At 39.5% G+C, this 26980-nt stretch overlaps 1 protein-coding gene and 1 long non-coding RNA gene across 3 annotated transcripts in view; one reads left to right on the top strand and one right to left on the bottom strand.

Annotated features, from left to right (window-relative positions):
* LOC127369678 (cadherin-18-like) overlaps positions 1-26980 on the top strand; it is a 183710-nt gene that overhangs the window by 146604 nt on the left and 10126 nt on the right. For both annotated transcript variants that reach the window (XM_051411257.1, XM_051411248.1), the window contains exons 9-10: positions 12514-12638; positions 22131-22245. In XM_051411257.1, coding sequence (XP_051267217.1) covers positions 12514-12638; positions 22131-22245 — 240 coding nt within the window. The remainder of the gene's footprint in view (positions 1-12513; positions 12639-22130; positions 22246-26980) is intronic.
* Positions 1417-26980, bottom strand: part of LOC127370339 (uncharacterized) — a 140094-nt gene continuing 114530 nt past the window's right edge. The window contains exon 2 of the long non-coding RNA XR_007886201.1: positions 1417-1520. This is a non-coding gene — a long non-coding RNA (uncharacterized LOC127370339). The remainder of the gene's footprint in view (positions 1521-26980) is intronic.

Genomic DNA, 26980 nt, shown 5'->3' with positions numbered 1-26980 from the left:
CTAGAAAGGGGCTATACAAGTACAGGTCCATTTAACTTGTTGTTGGAAAAAATGGCTTAAACATGGAAACATGTTTATATTTCCCAAACTATCTTGTACAGTATGCAACTTTTTGAATAATGAATGAAGCCTGAAAAATGACTTCAATCGTTTCAGCCAGTGCAGATTAATTACTTCATGGATTACATTCGTCTTTGAAGCTTTGCATTTTTAGAAAGATTAACTCTTTGAATTTCAGTGGAATACCCTTTAATAAGACACATTTAGTGATCTGACAGGACCTCTGCATAGATGAGATTGTGTCTGTCCTGAAGGAATCTGAGGAACAGTCCATCAGTCCTTTCGTCTTGATCCTCCTCTCTCAATTCTCTCCAGCCGATGCTTATCTTGCCAATTACCCTTTCTCCTACCCTTTACTGCACAATGTAGTGAGTAATGGACTGAGCAGGGGCATTCATAAATGCCAGGTGGCTCAGTCACTCTGACACTGAGACTCTGGGGATTAATCTAAGATCCAAACCTCCTGTGCGGGTGGGACACCTACCCTGTAATTTAAGAATTAAAGATGTTACTCCAGCATGTCTCACCTCATGTGAACATCGGAAAATGAATCTCAATACTAATGTTTGTCTTCATAGTCAGTGCATAATTAATAGCCATCACCCCTTATTTCCAGTCAAATTGTGTCATATGACATGTTGATGTACGAGATAGAGAAGGAAAACACGTATCCTAGAGAGGTGCTACAGTGGCGGACTCAGGCTGTTTGAAGGGCGCCCAGAAAGTTGTGATTCATTGATGGTGAAACCTTCTAGTGGACAAAAACACTGTTAGAAGGGCACCTTAGTTGGCACTTTATCATGTCTTATCTACCATAGGGGCATCCAGGAAGGCATTTTGATCTAAATGGGACCATAATTTACTAAATGAACGTCATGTTGTATGGAAGAAAACTAGAGATTGATATCATAAACTCATTAGGAAACTGTTGGAAAGGCGTGTTGATGTCTGTGTTTGATTGACAGCAGCTGGCTGCCAGAGTGTTGTACTGTAGGGACAAAGTAAGCAATGTGTGTTGTAGTGTACATGTCGTGTGTGGTGGTACTGAAGAATGAGAACTGTGTCTATCTGGACTCCAGTGACATTTGCAGGTACGTTTATATGCTGTTTAATGTGCTGCAGCTGAGCTGCTAATTAGCTATTTTAGCCTGTGAACTGCTTTTAGCGGTGCACTTTTTGAAAAGTGCACCGCTAACGTGCATAACAAGACATTTGTTCATGTTTGTAAGTTGGATAAGGATAAGAAGGCTTTAGGAGAAAAGCTAATGTGGGTTGTTGTCTCGCAGGTTCTTATCGATCCTGGTGGAGCCTCCTGTCATGGTCCTGCTAGATTGCCATTGCCAATACTGTTGTTGCTGTGCATCTGTCTGTCTGTCTCTCTCTCTCTCTCTCTCTCTCTCTCTCTCTCTCTCTCTCTCTCTCTCTCTCACCCCAACTGGTCGAGACAGACGACCACCCACCTAGAGCCGAAGGATCTGTCCTAGGTTTCTGCCTTTTAACAGGCAGTTTTTCCTTGCCCTTGTCGCCAAGGTCTTGCTCATGGTGGTACTGTTGGGTCTCTGTAATTAATGTTATAAAGAGTTCGGTCTAGACCTGCTCTATTTGAAAAGTGTCCTGAGATAACTTCTGTTATGAATTGGCGCTATACAAATAAAATTGAATTGAATTGAATTTAATTGTTTAGAGTCTGTGGCTCTTGTGTTATCTGGTTGTTAGTGAGTGTGGCCATCTTCCTATGATAGAACACTGCAATTACTGCATTATGCAAATGGTTTAAAATAAAGCCATGTGATTGGCTGAACAAAAACATGCAAACTAACTTCAGTTGCAGTATTTAGGATTTTCATCCTGGTTGGTCTGTCTTTAGAAATGTTTTTGATGAACGATTGCTGACAGCAGTAACCGTGGTGAGTTCTGTGACTGCTTCACAATAAAAGCCATCTTGTGTTTCACCAGTTGAATGGTTTTAATGTGAAGCAGCAGAAGGAAGTTTGGGGTTAGCAGTAAGTAATCCAGCTCCAATACAGCTGTCAGAGTGAACAGTGAACATTAATGCTAGTATCAGTGAGACCAAATTACCCTGAATGCTATGTGCTTAATCTGAATCCAGTGCATGAATGTTGTACTCCGCCACCTCTTATAAATACTGCTATATAGAGAGATAATTATAGCATATATTGAAATTAGTTACTGCAAAAAGCTAACTTACCATAAAAGTGTTGAAAAATGGAGTTTGATTTCATGAAAATATTAAGTATTATAACTTGAATGTTAAAATTTTAATTGGGCTCTTGGGAGCATACAGAACTGAGCAGCAGCATGTTCTCAAAGCCAAACAGTTATTGCGATACATCACTACAAGATATCTGATACCTTCAACTTCAGCTGTCAAACATGACAGTTTGTCATAATTATAGCTGGAAAACTACATAGCAGGTTTTGCTGAATATCATGCCACATTTGAATGTAGTTGGGTTATGAGTTATTTTTACATACATGTTGCTTTAAGATTTTAAAGTCAAGTTTCAAGTAAAACAACAATCTTTTTTATTTTTTTTTTCAAAAACACCTTTGGTTATATGTATAATATAAGTTGTCAATTCTCAGTAAATGTACAGCTGTATAGTTTCCACATTCTGTATTGTATTGTCCTTCTTGGATGGCGCAGTGACCCCCTAGAATTGTACGACTGGACATATTTGACCCCCTCCAGACAATCTTGGCTCAAGTAATACAGTGTTTCTAATTCATTTGGGTGAATATCAAAATGAACTCTGTTTCTATGTTCATGATGATTGCTGTGTGAACTGCTTTTTTTAAATGCCTACCATGTTAGTCAGATGATTACTGGCTTTTATCACAAAGTGGGCAAGATGGGCAAAAGCGATGTGTCAACTAACATCTCAGTAATGGTGATTGCAGCCTTTTCCTCCTTCCTGTGACTTCTACTGCGAGATGGAACAGTTAGTAAAGCAATGCTGCTTATATTCTCACAGTTGATTCTGATATTAAGAATAAATGAGAGCACTGATGAAAATATGATTCAAATTTAGATAATGTGATTTTATGAGTTTGTAACCAGTGCCTATCGGGTAGCAGTGAAATCAAATTGTGGATTAAAGTAAAACAAAGAGAGCCTGTTGTGCAGTTTTAGCTTCACATTCCTAACACTTCTGATAAACTAAAAGTATAAAATTAAGTTTTTGATAGATATATCCAGCTTAGTCTTGATATAATACAAAATAAGCTGATATTTCAACACGTTCTCATTCCCAATGCGTCAAAAACTGCGGCTTGGTCAGTGGCGCAAGAAGTGACGCTCTAGGTACCCTTCTAGTGTCGCTTTTTGACGCTCAGGGATGTTTGATTGATATGAGACCGTGGCACTGTCAAGTTAGCAACAACACATTTACCCACGTCCGGGTGGACTGAATTAGGAAAATAAATAAGCAACGTCCGGTTACTCTTTCAAAATAAAGTCAGAAGAGAAACGTTTCATATTTGTGACCTGCTCCATCATTTTGAGTCACTTTGACCCAGAAACACATTTTGAGTTTTCTTCATGGCTGTAAAGAGGAAAGTCTCAGCTTTATGGCGATACCAAAATAATTTTTCTACTCCAAAATTGTATGAGACACGCTCTTCCAAAGGTCGACTGTCACCAAACCTTGTTTTTGAGAAAAGGGGCTCTAAAGATAGCAATCAACATTCCACCATATTCCAAATGAATTGAAAGACATTTATAAACAGTTTATATTCAAATAAGTAAACTTACAATTCAAAGTGCTTTACATAATTATAATCAGAGACATTGTATGCTACCATCGGGTCAGCCATGAGTGGAATATCTTCCTCCTCGCCTCCGTCGCACTCACTTTCTTCGCCATCACAATTGGAGCGAAATCCGAGTCAGACTCGGAGGTCGAGCCGCCGCTGTCAGTCTCACTCTCAGCTGCCGGTGCGGTGAAATAGTCCGTAACAAGGTGGATCCAGTTGTCGTCTGAAGTAGCATGTCTTACAGGAACTGAATTTAAAAGTCGAGCAATGTCGTTGTCGCGAAAATTCATTTTGTCTAGGCTGTCAATCTGTCAATCTGTCTCCATGTCTGTGTCGATCTAAACTGACAGTTGACAGATGACGTAGATGACACAAACACGCTAGCCGGTGTTTTGAAATCTGACACCTGTTTCGTTCTATTTATGCTAGCTATATTTATCCTTTGTATTTTACATTAATTTTGAAATTGTATGAAAGCTGAGTCTTTATTTAATTAGAAACATGTAAAAACTGAAAATAGCCCAAAATTTTATTTTCTTGTAAAAACGTGTTTCTACACAAACGGGCCGCAGCGACTCATTTTGATGGAACGTGTCACATTTTATGAACAATCGTAATACTGCCACTAAAGACACTAGTGGTTTCTTCCTATTTCATAAATACAAATCATGTTGCAACATTATTAGGACAAAAAAGTATAAAGTGAAGTTAGTTATGTTAGCTGCTCAATTAGACATCGGCACTGTCAAATTAGCAACAACACATATAGCTCCTCCAGTGACAGGCATGAGGCAAGAGGTCTTGATTAAAATACAGGGCTTTATTGCTGGTCAACCCATGAGAACTGGGTTAAAGAAAGAAAAATATAAATTAACAAAAATAATGTTGTATGCATGTCATACATCTTGTGTTATAACCAAGCATATATACAGCTGGACACTTTACAGTTTGATTGAATAAACCGAAAATGACACATGTAAACACAATAATCAATTACACCTTCACAGCAGATAAACAGCCAACAAACCTCATTGCTGCTTATCACGAAGAGTACATAAGTTAACTTATGTAATTATGACAATAACAGTGGAAATGGCATTGTCTTTCAAGGGCAAGTTTTCAAAGTTTCACCGAGCGCCTTTTACAGCTAGACAAATAATTAGTTCCATCTAGCTGTTCCGCCCAAGTGTGAAACTTTGAAAACTTGCCCTCAAAGAGAATGCCGTTTCCACTGTTATTGTCATAATTACATAAGTCAAAAAGCGACGCTAGAATGGTACCTAGAGCGTCACTTCTTGAAGTGTAGGGCCACTGACCAAGCTGCAGTTTTTGACGCGTTTGGAATGAGAACGTGTTGGATATTTATGCAACAATATGCTTTCTTAAGAGTATAACATGATAGCGTCTTATTTGCTGCTTCCAGGGAATATAAAATTAACCAAAGACAATAAACAAGTTAAACAAAAGTTTAAACAATACATTTTAAAATATTGTATAAGCCCTACATCTAAGCATGGCATGGCTTTTCACTCATTAATTGAAAGCTGCAGTAGGCCTTTGCAAGAATCCACCATATTCAAAACAAAACCACCAATCAGAGCAGATAAAGATAGAAAGACACTGATATATGCTTCTGCTGTTTATCTTGGCAGGGTACAGAGCCAAAACACAAACCAAATACAGAGTGTGTTCCGTGTGTACTTACAGTTCGTCAGCTCAGTAGTCACAACACATCTTGGTGATTGTTTACACTTCTACTTAGAGCTCTCCCACTTACAGATAATATAGGCCTACTTGTAATCTAACACTAAGTGTATGATATTTTTCTCATATGGTTTTAGCCAGCAGTCTGCATAAAGATGCTATTAAACAGGTCGAGGCTAAACAGCATAGGCTGAATATTCACAACACACCCCCATTAGATAGAAACGATAGAACACACACTGTACAGAGTTACTTATCTGGTTTAAAGCAGAAAGGTCAGGAGCAGAGGTCATCTCCATTCTGTCTGTTGTTGAGAGTGGATAAAAAAAGTTCAGCTCTCTGGGGAATTAAGCAGAGAGAAGAGATTTTATTTTTATTTTTTTGACCTCAGGTACCTCAGGTCTGATCAGAAAAAGCCTCTCTTGCAGTGGCGAGCTGCTCCCCAGACACTCTATAAGCCTTCTCTAATGGGATGAGCTGAGAGGAGCCCAGCAAAGCAAAGCACAGAGGTGGAGTGAGGATTTAGACAAGGAGAGACGACAGTGAGGGAAGAGATGAGAGAGTTAAGGACAGGGTAGGGTATAAAAGAAGATGTCAGCTTTGCAGGTTGGGCTTCAAAGTTTACTATCCAAGAACTGCAAATTTAACTCTCCTGTTTTCTAAAGGTTAAAAGGTGGCCCCATGAGTATAACAGCAGTTATACCACAAAATAGCATTTTGAGCATTTTAATAACTATAGGTAAAATATATGGTTCTAAAACACTGCAGTCATGGCTCCAAACAATTCAATTCAATTCAATACAATTTTATTTGTATAGCACCAATTCATAACAGAAGTTATCTCAGGACACTTTTCAAATAGAGCAGGTCTAGACCGAACTCTTTATAACATTATTTACAGAAACCCAACAGTACCACCATGAGCAAGACCTTGGCGACAAGGGCAAGGAAAAACTGCCTGTTAAAAGGCAGAAACCTAGGACAGATCCTTCGGCTCTAGGTGGGTGGTCGTCTGTCTCGACCAGTTGGGGTGAGAGGGAGAGAGAGACAGAGAGAGACAGAGGCTGCGTTTCATTAGTCGTTCAACACGCCCTCGTTCACTTACCCTCAGCCCTTGGTATGACGTAACAGCATACGTCGCACGGAGGCCACTTGGAGCGCAGAGGGAAAGTGGGTGGGGGAGGAGCGGGGGATTTAAATGAAACGCACTTGCCCTTGGAGTCTACTCATTGGCAGCCGTCGGCGTTATAGCGGCAATGACGTAAACTGCAATGCATTGTGGGTGATATCCACCTCGGAGTGACCATCATTGTTCACTCGCTCCCTCAGCCCTCCGAGGGTCCATCTCACCAAGTTCACTTCAGTTTTCCAGACAATTGGAACGACACTTATGATGGCGGCGGGGATTCCCCCGAGGGCAAGTGCCGAGGGCACGTGAACGAGGGCATGTTGAACGACTAATGAAACGCAGCCAGATAGAGAGAGGGAGAGAGAGAGAGAGAGAGAGAGAGAGGAGAGAGAGGTACACAGCAACAACAGTAGCAACAACTACACTAATAGTGGTGACTGATGATGATGAACATGAAGAAGACGACGACGACGACAACAGCAACGATGGGAGACAACGAGCAGCGACAAGAGCAACAACAGTAACTGTAGCAATAATTATACTACTAATAATAATAATAATAATAATAACAATAATATCAGTGATATTAGCAATGGCAGTCTAGCAGGACCATGGCAGGAGGCTCCACCAGGATCCATGAGAACCTGCGAGACGAGAAAGCACAAGAACTCCGGGGAAGAAGTGAAGTTAGTAACATGCATTAATGGGACATGAATGAGTGCAGAAAGAGAGATAGAGGAAGAGAGGAGCTCAGTGCATCATGTGAAATCCCCCGATAGTCTAGGCCTATAGCAGCATAACTAAGGGATGGTTCAGGACTCACCTGATCCAGCCCTAACTATAAGCTTTATCAAAGAGGAATGTCTTAAGCCTACTCTTGAATGTGGTGAGGGTGTCTGCCTCCCGAACCACAACTGGAAGCTGGTTCCACAGGAGAGGAGTTTGGTAGCTGAACTACTGGGGAGAGAAATGTGGACCAAGAGGACCCCTTTTATACCAAATTAGCTCTGGCTCTTGAACTGGTTCCGATCAAGCTCAGTCAACAATAAAAAATCTTGTTAGGAATAAACTTGCCTCGTGTGAACTGTCTGTTGCTGGATAGGGTTGGCCTATGCTGCTGGATTGGAGAGCCTGATGTATTCTGAAGTGGTACATGATTCTATTTATTCTATACATATGCACATTACTCTGCTCTGCTGCTTTTAGGACTTCTGGTTAGATGCTATATTTTGTTATCTCAGTACTCACTGGGACAATAACTCCTCAACATTTCATTCATTCAGTCTTTTTTTTGAGGGGGGTTCAGCCCACCTGAGGTTGATGTGGAACTTAAATGTAAACAAAAGCACACATTGGAAGCAAAGGAACATACATCTTTCAAGATATTAATCTAATTAATCTAATCTAAGTCTATTTGGACAGAAATACATAAAGTGAAACCATAGGAGCCTGTGTAATTTACTTATACTTGGTCTGCATTCTCTTCCACTGTTAACAATAACAACCTTTACGAATGTAATTTCTTACAATGAGGGAATCTTATTTGCTCAAATTTGCATATTTGAGCAGTGAACCTAGGTCCAGATGTATAGCTATCTAGGAAACAGAAGGACGGTGCTCAGTGTGGTCGGATTGAGCTCCTCCCCTAATTACACACTGCAGTCACAGGAATTCAACCATGCATGTGCACTCAACATACAGACCAAACATACTGACATTCTGTAAATATAGCAGGATGGTGCAGCTCAGGGATGTTCTGCCTCTTATTGGTGTGTGGTGAGTAAAAGACCAATCAGGTCAGGCACCATAACTACACTCATCCTTACCACATATCTCATTCTATATCTGTAGTAAAATGTAAAAGCAAAACACATAAAAATGTTCACTTCATCTGGAATCAGATAGATTTGTGTTGAAATAACTAAACATTATATGACAGACAACAGGATGCTATGCACTGTGGTTCAGAGAGTCATGGTCCCCAGATGATGATTCCGATTGACTTTGGTGATCCCTGACATTTCATGTAGCGCCACCAAAAGGTGAAAGTTTACACTTACCCAGTGACATTAATCTTAACATCTACGCGATGGATTCACACAAGATTTTGTCCAGACATTCATGGTTTCCACCTTCTGCGATCCCCAGACTGTACCTCTAGTGGCACATGAAGTTCACGTTGTACTATTGAGTGAAATATCATCTGCAACTGCCATGATGGACTGACATGAAATTTGGGCCAGATATCAACATTTTGTCCAGACATTCACATCCCCCTCAAGATGAAGTTTTATCACTTCTGACATTTAGAATAGAATAAACTTTATTGTCCCTGAGGGGAAATTTGTCTTGGGCACAGTGCTACAGTTTGTTGCTTCAAAGAAACAAGCATACCTCAACAACAGACACACATCAAAAAAACAATTACAAAATCAACACAAAAACATCTTAAAACATGGAAGACACTGCATTTTAAGACTGACAATGTGGCAGCTTAAAAAGTGACTGTAAGAAACTATAAGAATTAAAGTGCTACGGTGCTGGTTTGTTTTTGATTGATTTAGTATTGGAGTTCAGCAGCTTGATAGAAGTCGGGACGAACAATAACTTCTGTCTATTTGGTTTGGACTTTGGCACACGGAGTCTTCTTCCTGATGGCAGAGGTTCGTATTCAGAGAAGAGGGGGTGTTGAGGGTCCACAATGATTTTTTCCACTTGTTTCATGACTGTGTGCTCATATAATAATAATAATAATAATAATAATAATAATAATAATAACTTTATTTATATAGCACTTTTAAAAACATGGTTTACAAAGTGCTTTGACAGAACACAGCAAGAATACAATTTACAATTACAAAGGACGATAAAATAGATTGCATGAAATAGTTGAAATAACAGAGGTAATGATACAAATGAATAAAGTAGGTGAAATAATAGAGATGGAATAAAATAAGTAGAACAGAACTCAAAGACGGTTGGAGTAAAAATAAACATAAGGACCACATCACATAAAGGCAAGTCTATAAAAATAGGTTTTAAGAAGTGATTTAAATATAGGCTCTGTATGGGCTCATATTCTTTCCTCCCTATTATCCTCATAGCTATTTTGTGCATGCTGGCCAGCCTGCTTTTCAGCTGCACTGTTAAGTTGCCAAACCATGCTGTGAATCCATATCTAATGATGCTCTCTAGGATCGCCCTGTAGAAGATACTTTATTAATCCCCTATTGGAGAAATTGTTCTTTTCACTCTTTTTTTATTTTATACACACACACACACACACACACACACACAGGCTGAAATACACACTTCATGCACTTGTGGACATGCAACAGGGAGAGAGATGGTGGAGTGATGGGCTGCCATGTTAGCAGCGCCCCATGAGCAGTTTCTTGGGGTTAGGTTGCCTTGCTCAAGGGCACCTCGGCAGTGCACAGGAGGTGAAACTGGCACCTACCAGAAAATTAGCGTCCTCGTATAAATATGTGTCCATATAGACAACCTTCCTATTAGTTAAAAAAAATTAAACCAGTTGATCAAAGAAGGGTTAACACTCATATCCTTGAGCTTTTCTAAAACCAAATAGGGCTGCACTGTATTAAATTCAATTCAATTTAATTCAATTCAATTTTATTTGTATAGCGCCAATTCATAACAGATGTTATCTCAAGACACTTTTCAAATGGAGCAGGTCTAGACTGAACTCTTTATATAAAAAATAAATGCTGAACTAAAATCAATAAATACAATTCTAGCATAGACTTTTGTGTTCTCAAGGTGCTTAGAAGTAAAGTGTGAAAAATCAGGTTCCTCCTAATGGCATTTGCATGGCATCAGAACGAAAACAACCAATCAGAGCCGAGAAAGATGGAAAAACACTTTGGGATGGAGGCTTGAAGATTGTTTAATTGTTGAGTCTCATTCCCAGAGTCTGTATTTGACGACCAAAGAATGAGATCCAGCAATTAACTATCTTTCTTGGCTCTGATTGGTTGTTTTTGTTCTTTGTGCTGCTGTATCTGCTTTAGTATTCCAAACTGAAAATCAAATAATTCTGTTCTAATACTTCTGTCCCAGAAAAAAAGGATAGCACATAGAACCTGTGCATTCAAACAGGAGCTCAGGAGGAAAGTGAATGTCGATGTCTTACTGAGCAGTATCCCAGTAGGTTACTGAGAATACTGTGGCTCATTAATGATTTACACTTCATATGCGAGCAGTGTGCTGTCCATTGACCGGCAAGGGACAGAACAGCCATCGACCAGCATTTTGCACGCTTCATGAACATCAACACATCAGCTGAATTTCCATGGTTGGTCAGACAAGACACAAAACATTGTTTTGTCATACTCTGGTCAATTTTGAGATTTGGGGCTATTTTTTTGCTTCTACAACATGTCTTCTGTCAGACTAGTGTATCGAAAACTCCCAGAATACACTATACTTAGTTTATTTGCATCTGTTCACCAAAAGTCAGCATTTGCATATTTAAACACACAATTTCAGAATAGTTGTAATACAAAAAAAGAATTGTCTTTATGTTAGTAATCAGCTGGTGGAGATTCATGCTGTTGTCTGTTAATTTTATTACCCTATTCACCTGTAGCATCTGGCCTTCAGAGGAAGCTAGTGTGATTCAGGTGAATTTGCTCTGTGAATGCAGGATAAGGTTTTCCCTGTTGACACAAATTTATATTTATTTCAGATGTTACCAGATGTCTGGTTCATTCAAATGGTTGACAGCTAGAGGAAAAGCAGCAATAGTAGGATGCATTTCGCTTTGCACTGTTACTACCATGTTTTCTCTGTTGTTTTTATGGTGATTTTTGTTTCATTGGATGTGATCATCAAGACATTTTTTAAAATAATTGTAATCTTTTTTTCTCTTTAAAACATACTACAAAAGACACCATATTTTTGGAAATGTGAAATGCCCCCACATCTGTTATGTCTTATCACTGGGGCCACTTCTTCTCATATGGGATACTATGGGGAAATGATTGTGCACAGTCTGTGTAGATGAGTTGCTTAAGTGAATTGGAGCTTGTTTTACAAAGTTCTTAGTTGTATATGCCTGCTTTATAACATTGAATCTGCATTTTACGATTCAGCCATTTTTTGCATCATTTTAAAATGTAAATACAAATTAATCAATTTAAAGCTACAGTAGGCACTTTAAATTGATTTCATATTTGATGAAACGTTCACTATATCCTGACAGTAGTACTGTACTATTATTTTTGTTAGCTACTTACTGCAGCTAGAAATTGATTTATCGCCCAGCTCTGACTTAGTTATTTTTTTCTTCTTTAGCTTCTTTTATCTTTAAAATGGTCTAATTATATTCATTAGACTAAGAAATCAAGTGCGACTGTAACTAAATTCTGTAATTGAACTCTTTTGGTTTTCTTTTTCTTTGATGATCCATGAATTGACGGCAGCTTCTGCTGAGCGTTGCATTTTTACACTGATGCACACAAACAATTGATTCGTGATTACAAAGACTATTGAAAATCTGTCTTTGCTGTACTTTTCATAGTGATTTGTTAGTCTAAAATAGTCTTTCATCCTGGCATTGTTGGCCCACAGCATAGACCAAGGACTTGCAACATACTGAGCTGTAAGAGGATTACAGTAGTACAGTATGTGAGCATAAGCGTGTGAGATAGAGCACAATAACAGAATATAATAAACTGTAGGACGTTGATCCATATAGTCCATGCCTTAAGGGGCTTCTGTCTCTAGTAGGAGAAAACCAATGAATCTGCTGTTTCATACAGTACCGTACAGTACAATAAAGAGGTCCTGCAGCAACTTCAACCTGTTTCTTGCATTTTCAGATAACCCTCGCATGGTGAGCCATGTCCCAGTCACCATCCAGGTCCTGGATGTTAATGACAACATTCCAGCCATCTCTGGGGGCAACGAGGCCGTGGTAGTGTGTGAGAGCACCAAAAATGGACAGGTGGGTGGCTAATGCTCCAGCCTAAGAGAACAAAATACACACTGTGTGGGCTTTAGCTTCTCTGATAAGGAAGAAAAGTTTGAAAACAACTTTTTTGAGAACCTTTGTGTGGAGTTAGAGTGAATTCTATCATCTGTTGTCAGGTAAGTTTGGAAAGCTGACCTGTAAACTCAAAAACATACTGTAGGCACAGCGCATCATTGACACCCACAAATATCAAATATACCACAGCATCTCAAAGCAATAGGACCTCACAGCTAGTATAACAATAACTCTGGATTGGTGTATATTTGTACCCTTTTGCTTGTAGAAAAAGAGCTCATCAAGAGCTTTTATTTGATATATAACTAATTCTTACCCAAAATGTCACATAAACCGCTCTGGTTCACACTCTTAACATAGAAAGAATCAGCCTGGAGACTTTTGTGTGTTGTTTAACTTGATTTCCCCCCAACTGGCTCACCAAGCAATGTGTTTTTTTTTCTTATAATCTTTATAATACTGAGGCTGTGGCTTGTAAGGGTCCAAATATTACCCATGTTTCCATCCATGTAGTAGAACATTTGACCAAATTTCCAGTACACTAGAAAAAGAAAATGGTCATTATTTTGCTTTTCAACCCACTACTGTTACGCAAATGTTAGGACTGGGGCACATCAAGACAAACAGCTGGTTGCGCTAATTCTTTGATGTAGTGCCATTAAACTGCTGCAGAAGAACACGGCACAGATGGTGTAATTAAAAGAGCTCCAGTCAAACCTCGAATGCTGGAAAACCATGTGAAAACCAACCAGAAAATTTGTTTTGTGTATTAATCGCACCACACACATCTGATGTTTTCATCTCATCGAGCTTGTGTGATGTAGTTGCAGATTGCATCTTAATCACTTCACCCTCCCCTTCTAAGCACAAAGGAGAAACTAAGGTTTCTGAAATGTGTAAAAAACGCATATGCCCCTGAAAACTGAACTACTGGTAGTGTTGCTTTCGTCAACGAAAATTATGACTAAATATCGTCGTCAACGAACCTTTATCACGTGACGGAAACAAGACGAGACGCAACGGCAACCTCCTAACAAGTTTATTGGTTGGTCTCTGTAATTAATGTTAAAATTCGCGACCGCTCTATTAAAAGTGTCCGAATAACTTCTTATAATTGGCGCTAACAAATAAAATTTAATATATTAACGTAAATGGTGGTCATGTGACGAAAACTATATCAAATATATAATGCAATATTGTTGACGAATAAAAACGGGACTAAATGTGGCTTTGCAAAATAAAAACTCTGCTAAAATATCTCTTCATTTTCGTTGACCAAAACGAGACGAGACGAAATGTTATAAAATTATTTTGTCTCACTATTATTATTATTTTGAAGTATTTCTGTTTCCTGAGTCCCGGGGCTGCAACAGCGCACTGCGCAGGCGCAGGCTACATCACTTCCTCAATCCCCACTTGCTGCATTATTTACAAGATGCAGCTGCGGTGGGTTAACAGTTAGTCACAGACACACACATTTTATTTGCACTTTTTTATTATGTCATTGTAGCTGTAGCAATCAAGCACCTTGTGTCTCTTTGAGTTAAACTTGAATGTAATGTAAATTTTTTCTGGCATTGTCATTTAAAGCTATTTTATTTATTTATTTTATTTAAATTTATGTGTGTGTACTTCTTAGTACATGTTTGGTAGGTAAAATAAATATGTTGTAAATTAAAATCAGAGCATCTTCCGTGTCTGGAATTGAATGTATTCTTGAGTCTATAAGGTAACAATAATATAATAATAAGATAACCTTGTTTGACTTGAGGAATGGGTGACTTAAAGAAAATTTTGGTTTTGTTTATACTATACTAGGTAGTTGTACTATATTAACTGGGTTAAATAGAATTGCATTACTAAAAAGAGACTAAAATACAATTTTCATTGACTAAAACTAGAATAAAATGTCATCAGTTTTTGTCGACTAAAACTAGACGAAAATAGTCATGGATAATTCTGACTAAAATAAGACTAAAATGCTCACTTTTAGTCGACTGAAACTTGACTAGACTAAAACGAGTATAAACATGACTAAAACTAATAAAAACTAAAATGACAGTTTGACACAAAAACTAGACTAAAACTAAAATTAAAACAAGCCGCCAAAAACAACACTAACTACTGGTCCCATCAGAAAACAAGAAACCACAAAACAAACTGAAGTCTACTTCAGTTGGACTCCACTCACACAAGCTGCATGGTCAGGCTGGAAATGTGAAATAAAAAAAGACAAATTCCTGCACACTGTCTAACTTGCATTACAAACATTTGGAACATTTCAGAACTAGACCTGGCAAATGGTTCATGATAATAAGAACCCATCTTAAATAGGGACCTATATTGTGGCTACACAACTACAAACAATCACTCTCCACCTGCAGTAGGAAGGCATTAATGACATCAATTTTCCATGTGACAGCCTCAAAAACACATACGTGGATCTGGAAGAAAGACCATAGTACCATCAGTACACACAAAGTGGGCACAGCCACCATAAATAAAAAGCTTTTATAATATTACAAAGTTTCACCAACAGACAACAATATATCTAAATCTCTTTATGTTAAATAACAATCACATTTCTCTCCATCAGATCAACATTACTCTAAGCAATAGATTACACATGCTCCTAGTATGCACATATTGAGCAGGTAACATATATGGATGAACCCACCAAAAAGAATACAACCCCAACAATACATTTACAATGCATTACAATAACCATATGAAAAACATAATGAACATACTGGCCTAAAAAAAACCTCATGCAGTATAGTATTGAATTAGTCAACATGTTATGTATCTGACCAGCAATCCTACACACTGGTGAGTAGTCACATGTTTCAGGTTTATCATGATTTACTCACTAAAATCCTGTTTCCATTGCACTTTGTTGCACTTTTTTTATCAATATACCCTCACTGCAAACGTGAATGATTACATTTCTGGCATTTCCACTCATATTTTCAATACACAAATTGAAAATGTGCATTAAAATAGATATAAAATAGAAATACATCTTATTGACAGAGCATCTCCAAACCTGCAGCTCTTGTGGGGTGTTCCCGGTCTGCAGAGGTCAGTACCCATCAAAAGTGCTCCAAGGAAGGAAAAGTGGTGAACCAGGGTCATGGGGGACCAAGGCTCACTGATGCATTTGGGGACCAAAGACTGGCCCGTGTGGTCCGATCCAACAGACCAGCTACTGTAGCTAAAACTGCTTAAAGAGTTAATGCTGGTTCTGATAGAAAGGTGTCAGAACACACAGTGCATCACAGTTTGTTGGTAAGGGCTGCAGAACATTATGCATAAATATGAACATATGGCTGAACTTTCCACACATCCATTAGCAAAGGGCTAAAAACATATCAACAGCAATAGTATCAAAGGTTGTTGGTAACGACTCTCTCAGTAAAGTGAATGTTACATTGTAACAGAACTTTCTACACACAGTAGCATAATACTCACAAAGACCAATGAACTAAATCTTGGACTTTCCACAGATGGCAAGGCATTGAGCCCTATAACAGCTACAAAATAATTGTGACTTATGATTTGGGCTACACATAGTCCGAAAGTGATTTGCTGACTCTCGACACTGATTAGTCAAAAATTGAAACAAATGCTAAAGGTCACGCAGACTGCACTGCAAAAAACATCTCCACAAATTGGCCAAAGCAAATGTGAACATAACCTCGTGTTAACCTTTCAAGCATAAGCACATACAACAAATATACAGTATACACCCCTGCTTGAAAACACATTCATCCTCTCTTTGACTCACACACATACATGCTCACACATACATTCATGTTGATCTGTAGCCTTTTTGTTCTGTGTCTGACACCATCAGTTGAGGATTTATCAGCTGAGGTGCAGACTCTGCAGCTTCTTGAACCCATAAATTATTCAGACTGCGGAGCGCACTGATGCTTCCGCTGCTGGGCCAGATAGCAACACAGACGATCATATTAAACCCAAACCCGGGCCTGCCTCACTGCCTCCCCTATCTCCCCCCTTCCTTCCACCACCACACTGCCATCCTCTCTGCTCCACAGTAGGGCCAAGTCTGAGCCAGGGATGATAAAACACTTTTCAGAGCGGAGCACAAAGGCATAGATCTGCATCACAGCAACGGCTGCCCACGCATGTACATTCACAAATCACACACACTGCCTCCATCTTATTATATGTATTGCCCTATCTTACTATCTGTTCCACCACTTTCTCTAGTTTTTATGCTAATTTAATCTCAAAGCATGTGTGTTTTGTGTTCATATATGAGTGCATAATCATTTAGCTTGGCTTCAGGCAGCAGACAGCACATGCTAGTGCAGTCAATGACAACAGAGGACTTGCCGGCATTGCAATGAACTGACGCTAAGAAGTTTTTATGCACAACACGCCAGTCTGGCATGACAGTCTTTTCCCGCTGCATTTGCATAATTGATTGCAAAACGATCACACCGGCTGTTTAGGTTGGGGGCATACAGAACATTTAAAGTTAAATAATTCAAGTTATAATTGATAATAAAATGTAGAGTTTTTCTTTTTGAAAATAATCTTGTTGCTTGGCAATGGCTGTGTATGCAGATGCAGCGGCCGGTAGCTCCTTCAAACTTGCAAAAAAAATTGCCATATCACTGAAAATATCATTGAATGATGTCTGATTTAATTTTTAAAAGGCCTATGCCAGAATTCCGCAATTCGAGTTGATTGGGAGATTCTAACGACTGCACATTCAGATGGTGCGTTCGATAGCTCCTTCAAACGTTTCTGGCTATTTCTGTCATATTTCTCTGACAGAAATAGTCTAGGTTAATCGAAAAGGGAAGCATGAGGCTTGGATGAAAGAGCAGCGGACCTTGAGATAATCCACTCAGCCAGATCAGTGGGACCAGCCAACCAAGGCTCATGATGCACGTGAGGAGTGGAGGCTGGCCCGTGTGGGCTAGCCACTGGAGCTCAAACTGCTGAAAAAGTTAATGCTGGTTCTGATAGAAAGGTTTCAGAACACACAGTGCATCGCAGTTTGTTGGTATGGGGCTGCCCAGGTGGTCAGGATGTTATGGCTGATCAGTGTATGTCTGCAGTAATGTGGGCTTTAATATAAAACAGACTTTAAGAAGACATAGTCCAGTTAAATAAAACTTGGATAGAATAAGACATAAGAAAATAAGCACTTCATATTGAGACAAAATAAGACTTTAGAAAAGGCTAGTTTTTCATAATCATCTGTCAAGTCTGCCACGTCAAGATTTTGTATTCTATTTCCGAGGCTAAAATAGCACCTGTTACCACAATAAGCTCTGGACACACCACAAAATAAGTTGTCTTGACAGTTTACTATTGGTCAGCAGTGAATTTCTGAGTCAAAATTCATCAAAGTTGAACTAAAAAAATATTTGTGTGGTCTTATTTAGCCAAAAAATCACACAATGCACATCCAATGCAGGACGAAAAACAGAAACAAAGGACAGGCTGTCCACGCTGACATAGCGGAGCTTCCAAGTTTTTATTCACACTAGGGTTTGACCTCCAAGGTCCTCAGGCAAACGTCCATGAGAACAGAAACAGGCTGAATATACAGACAATACATGGCAGCTGCACCACCTGCAATTATGTGATACAAAATAACAATTGTATCAATCACTATCAGTTGACTATGTTCAGCAGAGTTGTTAGTAGGGCAGTTAGGTCCAGTGCTCCGTACCATTAAAAGATTCAGTGCAGGTATGCAGAAGCAGGAAGAGAGGACAGCAGCTGCCTGTCAAAACCATCTACATATATAAAGATGGATGACATGACAGCTCTTCAAAAATCCGAAGCCAAAAAAAAAGCAAAAACATGTCGATTGCCCCCTGGTGGCTGACTGCAGTATAGGTCATAAAGCCCGCTGCCTCCATGTTAGCATTGGGACATGTGCCAAAACTAATATGTATATAGATACAGGCCAGCTGATAGTCTGGCCTGGGATGAGATAATCTTAGATGGGCCCCCCCACGCCACAATCTCTCCTTTTCCTCTGCTCTTCCTCTCCTTCCAATAACAATTGTTTGTGTGCATGGTTTCTTTCATGTTCTGGAAATCTCTCATAAAGCTTTCTGTAAATTTCTGGAATTTAGTGCACTAGTTGACTTTTTCTCTACTGCAAGCATGGTAGGCAAAATAAGGCCTTTTTTGAGCTGCTATATACTATCCAGTCCCATTTTTTCCCTTCCATTGTGGGATGTGGAATAAGTTTGAGAATTCCCTGCCCTCTGCATCTGCTGGCAATTCCTTTGTCCTCTCTGAGAAAGGCGCCATCACACGTACGACGTTCACTCTATCAGAGTCGGTCATCCTTGTTGGCCATAATGCAGGATCACTGAAATTAAATGTGTGATCAGTCTCTGATCCATCCTCAGACTCTCCGACAGGGCAGCGGGCCCCTCCCGCTCCACTGTGACTGTCTCTCTCTCTTTCTCTCTCTCTCTCACCGGTAGCCTGACTCTGTCCCTCCGTTGCGGGGCAGCGGGCCCCTCCTGCATCACTCTCTCTGTCACCTGCCTGCAGCTGGATCTCTCTCCTCTCTGTCTCATTCTCTCTGACGGAGCTACCAAACTCAACTGTTTCTGTCAGATAAAAACAAACAGATAACGTTAACTTTACTATTTCCAGCTTCACCGTCACCACCTTTTTTTTAAATATTCAAAATCTCTAAGGCCTCTTTATTTTCTTCTTCTCTTCTCTTTTCTTTCCTTTTCTGAGCACCGGACTTGTGATGACCAGACTTTTTTAGCGTACTGAACTTCAAATCAACCACAACATCAAATTTCGATCAGTGGCCAAACCATTTTTGTGTTGGGGGTGGGGGGGTTCTTGACCACTATTTCAAGGACAATTAGGAAGAAAACAAATAAAAAGCTTTTATGTAACTCAAATATTACACTATCGGCGGGCGTGTATAGATATATATATACATAGATACATATATATACATGTATCTATGTATATACACGATGTATTTTTGAGTGTTTAGTTTTCTGATAAGTTTTCGTCATGATTGACAGCTGACCCCTGCTCACAACGACGGCACACACTCCGATCACTACTGCGCAGATTCTGGCTCTGAATAACGATATTCTGGCTTAAGTTTTAGACATCCAGCTTTATATACATAGGTTGTCAATGTGAACAGTTAATTGTCTATTGAACTAATTTTATATTTTTCCAGTGTGTTTGCCTAGCTCATACCTATGGGTTTTTAATCCATACTCAAGGGAACTCCTGCTGCCTTTCCAAAACTGCTGAGTTACTGCTGCCTAAAGTCAACTTCTGCTGCAGCTGACCTCTCATATCAAGTGCTGTGGGTTTTTGGTTTGGCACATATCTCCCGGGCAAAAGTTTACTACCCAAATAACACACAGTGTGCCTGAAAGGGTGCATTTTTACAACCAAACCACACACTTTATTGATGTGATTTGCACCAGGCAAGGATGAATCAAAACATTTCAAACTAAATTTAGTTTATATTTTCCTCTAATTTAAAACAAAATAGATAGGATTAAGATTTTAAATTTTTTGTGTGGCACTTGGACTATTTAAATAAAGCACACATGATGTAAAGTGTTTCTAATTTCTCTATATAAAATACAGGCATTAAAAAATGTAATGCGTTCATGGATGCATGAAGCTTGGGGGCGAGAGGAGAACAATATGAAGCAGTGAAGGTTGGGGTAGTAGTACTGGCAAGAATTTCAATCTACTTTCACCTGATGTTCAGAGAAAACACACAATAGAATAAACTTTATTGTCCCTGAGGGGAAATTTGTCTTGGGCACAGTGCTACAATTGGTTGCTTCACAGAAACAAGCATACCTCAACAACAGACACACATCAAAAAACAATTACAAAATCAACATAAAAACATCTCAAAACATGGAAAACCCTGCATTGAACACTGACAATGTGGCAGCTTAAAAAGAGACTGTCAGAGACTATAAGAATTAACAATGTTGCCCATACGGGACGTGTAATGCACAGTTTTTTTTGTAAAATGTATATAATGTATTATCCATTGGATATAATTTGCCACCACAAGTGAATGAAGTGATGAATTTATTTTGAGTTACCAGTTATACTGCAGCAGCAAGCATTGGTAATGGGTTCTCTTGTTTGCTCTGATGGATTTTTAACAAGTATCTCTCAGGTCTGGCTCCGGTCCCAACTGGATCTGGTAGCAGGTTGGAATGTACTGTTGCAGATGAGGAAGACATTTAGAAACATCTGGCATTTTGCTGTGTTTTTATGTCTCTGGATTTTAAATCAGGAAAACTGTTACAGCTGTAAAATTGGAATTAATTGGGCATTTGCATGTCAAACATTATCATTATAGTGTAGACTTTCTATTAAATGCAGGAAGGAAAAAATATTCCATATAATATATAAAATATTCTGGTTTATACACTGTACCCCTAACAGAGGGCCAAAAATATTTATTTGGCAATCAGTGCATTTTTTTATCACTGCACTATACACTATAAAACTATAATGCCAATTATTTATCTACCAAAATTAAACACAAATTTCCATATCCTATGCATTTTTTTTTATAGTTGATGATTATTATTAAATTAGTTAGAACTGAAACAAATCAATGCTTGGGTCTTTGTGAAACTGTTTCAACACCCAAGAAATATAGCCTATGCACCTAATAGAATTTTAGTTTTCTTTGTTTTGCAAAGTTTATACAACTCCAATTGTTGCCTATACACTTGGAAAAAGTTGCATTGAATTTTTATGGTGACAAATCCAGCCAAATGCACATCTTTCTCCTGTAATAGTAGTCAAATATCAACACAACATAGAGGTTGCCACTATCTATACTCTATGATTAATGAACTGTTGACAAAGTAAAAGGCAACGCCCAGAAAAAACTAAATTCCACATTCATGAAACAACATGTAACTCTCCAGAACTGAACATTTGAATTACGGTATAAGGATGATACAACTAAAGAAAAAAGAATCCAAAAGAATTAAGAATTAGATTCAGGGAATTAATGGTTACTGACGATGTTTCTTGCAGCTGATGGAAACAATTTGGGAGACTATGAGCAAAACTAGATTAAACTAAGGTAGTGTTTAATGATAATAATGAAAATTCAGAGATGTGGCGTGTAAACAGGAAATCATGGCCAATTAACTTGATATTCTGTGTAATGGATTGTAAAGATTTGCAAGAGGTCAGACTGGATGACTGTCAGTTTAAACTGTGAGCTTTAAAGAATTAAAAAATATACTTCATTCTCAGCCTCTATTTTTCTTTATTATCTTGAGTGCTTTGTTATCTTAATTTATCTCTATTTCTATAGGCAAACTTTCTCTTTTACCTGCATTGCTTGTCTTCTCTGTTGCCGCTATTTTAATTTAATTCCTTTACATCTCTTCTGTTTATCTACATCAGGTGATTCAAACGATCAGAGCAGCAGATCTGGACAACTTTGCAAATGGAAAGTTTTCCTTCTATGTGCCTGCTGACCATCCAGCCAATCCAAATTTTACCTTGAAGGACAATGGAGGTAAGGCTCTAGTGAGCAGACAAGTTGTCAAATATGAGTACATATGTTTTTTTTATCAATACTCATATATGACTTGTGTACAGATACTATGGACAAATAAACAGATTCTAACATAGGTGTTGTTTTTCTAAATGCAAACTGGTGAGGGTCCAGGCCGGCAGCGATTTTAATCTTTATGTACTGGAGAACCAGTTTTTCAGTGCACTTGTGTTGTCCACTAATCGAAAGGCTGTTGGTTTGATCCCTGACTCCTGCTGCCACATGTCGAAGTATCTTTGACCAAGATGCTGAACCCCAAATTGCTCCTGATGATGTGAATGTGCATGAATGATTTAGCTTCTGTTCGATGGACTTTGCCATCACTGAGTGAATGTGTGTGAAAGGGTGAATGTGGCACGTAGTGTAAAAGCGCTTTGAGTGCTCGGAAGACTAGAAAGGCGCTATACAAGTACAGGTCCATTTATCATTTACCGTGGCCTCCTGACTTAGCAGGGCCTGCTGTATGTTTTTCCCCTGCTGTATGTTTTTCCCCTACTGTCTGTCTTTGTTCTGCAGGTATGTGGGTAGGGTTAATCAGTGCCTCTGGAGCACCTGGCCAGTCTCTCAGGGGCATTTTATATCCGTCCATCCCAGTCATTCACTCTCTCTTCGTTCCTCTGGCACCATGTTCTTGTTTGGTTGGCTTCGACCTGGTTTTTAGTTTTGTTTGGCACCTTACAACACCGTCATCCATTTTTTCTTATCCACTCATGCACCTACTGACACACTTATACTACTCATCATTTCAGTATATTTTCTGTATGTTACTTAATTTTAATTATGTTTAAGTAATATATTTGTACTCCTTTAAGTTTAAACAGTTTCCCTTACATTTTTTGTCATGGCTCATGAGCCGGGTCGTGAAATATGGGGGATCTTCCGGGATTTGAACCCCAGACTTCTCCAGAACTTTGACTATGCTTGAGTACCAAGCATCAGTGATATAAAGGCTGAATTCACCTCCTGTCTTGCTGGAGTCCACCCATCGGGTGCAATAGCTTGATCCAGCATGCTGTGGTGCAGCCAGGTCTCAGTGAAGATGAAGGCACAGTAGTCTCTGATTCGAAGTTGCTGGGTTAGCCTGGGTCTTATTTGGTCCATTTTACTTTCCTGCTACTGCAGATTAGCCAGGAGTAGGCTCCTGGCTGTAGATTTTTACTTCTGCATTGAATCTGTCGTAGGTATGGTAGTTGCTCTACGCTGTAACCTGATGTGCACCTTCCCACAAATGTAACTGAACATTGTGGCATATGTGATCTTTTGGTAGATTGTTCGTCCATGTCTCTCAGTGGTCGGACAACATAACATTCACCCTCCACCTTCCTCTATCAGTTTGATGATTGTACGCGCCATCTCCTCAGACGTATTCTCTCTGTAATTTCAGTAAACTGTTTTATTAGCTTATTATTTAGTTGCCATTGTATGAAGTACATAAAATAAGATTACAGTGGCATAGGCACCCCACCCCCGACTAGTGTTTTGACAGTGTAATTGCAGAGCAACATAGTCATACCAGTGCACAAGTATAAATGCTCACAATGGCATAGGCCAGATGCTTTATCGAAAGCTATGCATAGAGCCAATGTACAATTATGAAGCAGCCTTCAGGTCCAAGCTGGGTTAGCTTAGCTCTTATCCTTTCTTCCCTTCCTTTCTTCTTGGGACGGTGGCACTACTTGCGGTAGTGTTTGGCTTGCTTTGGTTAGCTGAACTGGCTGGGTAGTCGGGAGATTATTATTGAAAGAAGATAAAGTCTCACCTCTGGTGGATGTAGCAAATCCACCCTCTTGGATGCCCCCTATGGTAGAAAAAACATGATAAAGTGCCCTCTGGGATGTTAACCGTAACCCTGTCTAAGTGCATGCTGGTGCCCTTTTTATTTGTCCAGCCAGTTGTACTTACATAAAAAATTACAGATGACAAGACATTTAATTTGAATTCTTATATCCTTCAGTGCAACATTAGAAATACTAACGGTTAGTCATCAGTTTTTCAAGAGCCCCCTAAACTCGAAATTTTGTTGCTTGTGGGGGAGCTCAGATGTCTTCTGGGGGTGCTAAGAACCCCATGGTCCCTGTGTGATTCTAACTTTGCTTGAGAAACCGTAACAGTAAACAACCTTCACTATGCCAGTGTGCAGGAGTGAGCAGGAATTCAGCTGGATCAGCCAGAGTAAGTCTAATGCTCATGCACCATTGTTCCAGAAACATGGAAGTTCAGCATATGGTGCCATCTTACAACACAGTGTCTGGTTCTCTTAATACATCCATGACCTCAGTGCTGTTTCTAATACACCTTGTGCTCATAGGGCAACCCAAAAGTAACAGTACTATTAATGGGAATGAATACCTGGCTCTGTAGTGTATCATGTGGGGCATAATGAAGCATGGCTCAGAGTTGCTGCTACCAGACATGAACACATATAGTCCTTGGCGTGTCACTGGTTCATATCTGTATAACACATTCTTCTGGCATCATTACCACAGTCTTGCCTCTTTGCTTTTGGTGGAACAGGTACCAGCCCCCCCACCCCTCCCTTGTGAGATCTGTTTTTATGTCCAAGAGAAAACCTGTGGTGCTGTTGCCTTGGTTACCCAGCTGCTGGAGTTTTCTGTTTATTTCCTCTCCTCATTTAGCTTTTGATTATGTCTCTCCTGAATAAACTGGAGGGGGCAGGTCGCCCTTCAGTTTTCAGGTATGTGTCAGGTTGTGTGATGTTCTCAGAGCTTTGGTCTTCTGTCTTTTTATGCCGCCTCACTCATCTCCTCTCTGTTCACTGTGACTCCCCACCGTCTTCCGTATCCCTTCAAATCTGTCTCACTTTCTCTCTGTCAAATTCTATTTTCTTTTCCATCTTCTAATGTCTCCTCCATCTCTCCTGGTGTTATTTCACTGCTTTCTACAGTTGACCTGAGACAGATACAAGACTGAGGAGAGTTGACAAGCAGGGCCAGTAATGAGACACAGTGACAAGATTCGGACAGCAGTCTGTGAGGGAAACGCTGCAGGCAGTTAGCATTGTTGTTGTTTACTGCTTCCATAGAACACAGAGCCTCTGAATAGCTGCATTGCAGGTGCTTCTTCCTGTTCCCAAGCAAATATCCTAACTTGAAGATATTACAGCTCATTTGATGTCTGATTACTGAAGTCTAACATGCTATATTCCGTTTGTTGGCAAACTAATTCAAAAAGCTCTCCTTTGAGGTAGTTTGAAATATTTTGACATACAGGGTGTGTAGCTGTGTAATTATGATGGATTTGTTTCATTAAGCCATTGAAAATGCCCCCTGAGCATTACAGAGGTGGCTTTGCGGGTAAAAGCCAAATTCTGTCGGTATCAATCCAAATCTGTAAATGTTGGGACTGGGTGTAAAACACAGTTCAGATATTTAAATCAACAGCTCATCATCCAACTGCAACAGGCAAACAGTATCATCCATACACGTTGACAGCAGGGAGTAAAATACAGAGGAGGTTTTATTGCCCGTTTCGGCTACTGCCACCCTGGGGCTAAGTTGGATAACATTAGCTGTACGAGTTAACTGCATCTGACATCACTGTTGGTAACAGTTAGCGTTAGCTTCTTTTAGCAAGTCCGTCTGGAATCTCCATAAATCACCTCTGTACTGCTGTCATCAAACTGTCTCAGAGGCTGTGTTCACTGGGAGGCTGCTAACAGCAGCTACAGCAGCAGTTGACTAAGGTGAGGCAGGAGCAGCCCGAGGACATCAGAAGAACAAACAGAAACTATTTCCTCCGTTTATCATCCAGTTTTTGCCATGCTGTTGTTAGGTAGCTAATGAATCTCCGCTCTGTGTGGCTAAGAGTTGAAGACGGGTGAATGTCACCATATTATTGGTTGAAATCAGTTAGTTTATGCTTACGTAAGCACGCATCACATTTTGTTTTATAGGAAGACACAATGATTGGACTTTGATATAAAAATACAAAGACATTGTGTTTTTGTAGGTCCTGGGAGATTGTGGGTCCCAGGAAATGGTCCAGTGTGCGTCAATCTCTGGTGAGACACTAAATATTTTTGAAAGTTTGAGGCTGAGGTTAGCTGCCCAAGAACTTAGGTCCGAAAAAAATGTAAGTGTTCGAGAGCGCTCTTACAAAGATTAAAACAAAACATCTCGTCTTCAAGGTCCACAAATTGTTTGTTGATTTGAGGTACATAAACACATGAATATCACACGATCAAGTTTAGATTATATGTTTTAAAGTAATTATAATTATTGGATTATTACATTTGTTGGTTTAAAGGGACATTGTGTAGTGTTTTAAGTATTTTATTAGCTAAAATCAATGTCTTCATTCATAAATGTGTCCTCATTGGTGTAAAATTACCTCTGCCAATGATCTGACTTATCCTCGTAAGCAAAGAATTTCTTATCTGTATATACATTGGACGGGCAAGTCCATGGAGGCTTCCATGTTGTTCCGCCATTTTGAAAAACTATAATCGCCGAGAGGGACATAAAGCATTAGCCTACCTGTCCAGCTAATCCACAACGCGTTTTCGTTCAGAGCCAGCGTCACGTGACTGAAACCAGCTATAAAGGAGAAGGAGATCAGTGAGAGGCGCTTGTCTCTGCCCCGGCACATTTGAAAGTCTGCACTGCACTTTAGTTCATAATGGAGGATCATACTTATGCCGAGCCACAGGAGAAGGAATCCTCGTCGCCAAAAAAGC

This window comes from Dicentrarchus labrax, unplaced genomic scaffold (assembly GCF_905237075.1).
Source record: "Dicentrarchus labrax unplaced genomic scaffold, dlabrax2021, whole genome shotgun sequence".
NCBI lineage: Eukaryota > Metazoa > Chordata > Actinopteri > Moronidae > Dicentrarchus > Dicentrarchus labrax.
The sequence above is the reverse complement of the archived record's forward strand: the minus strand, read 5'-3'. Positions and strand labels throughout refer to the sequence as shown.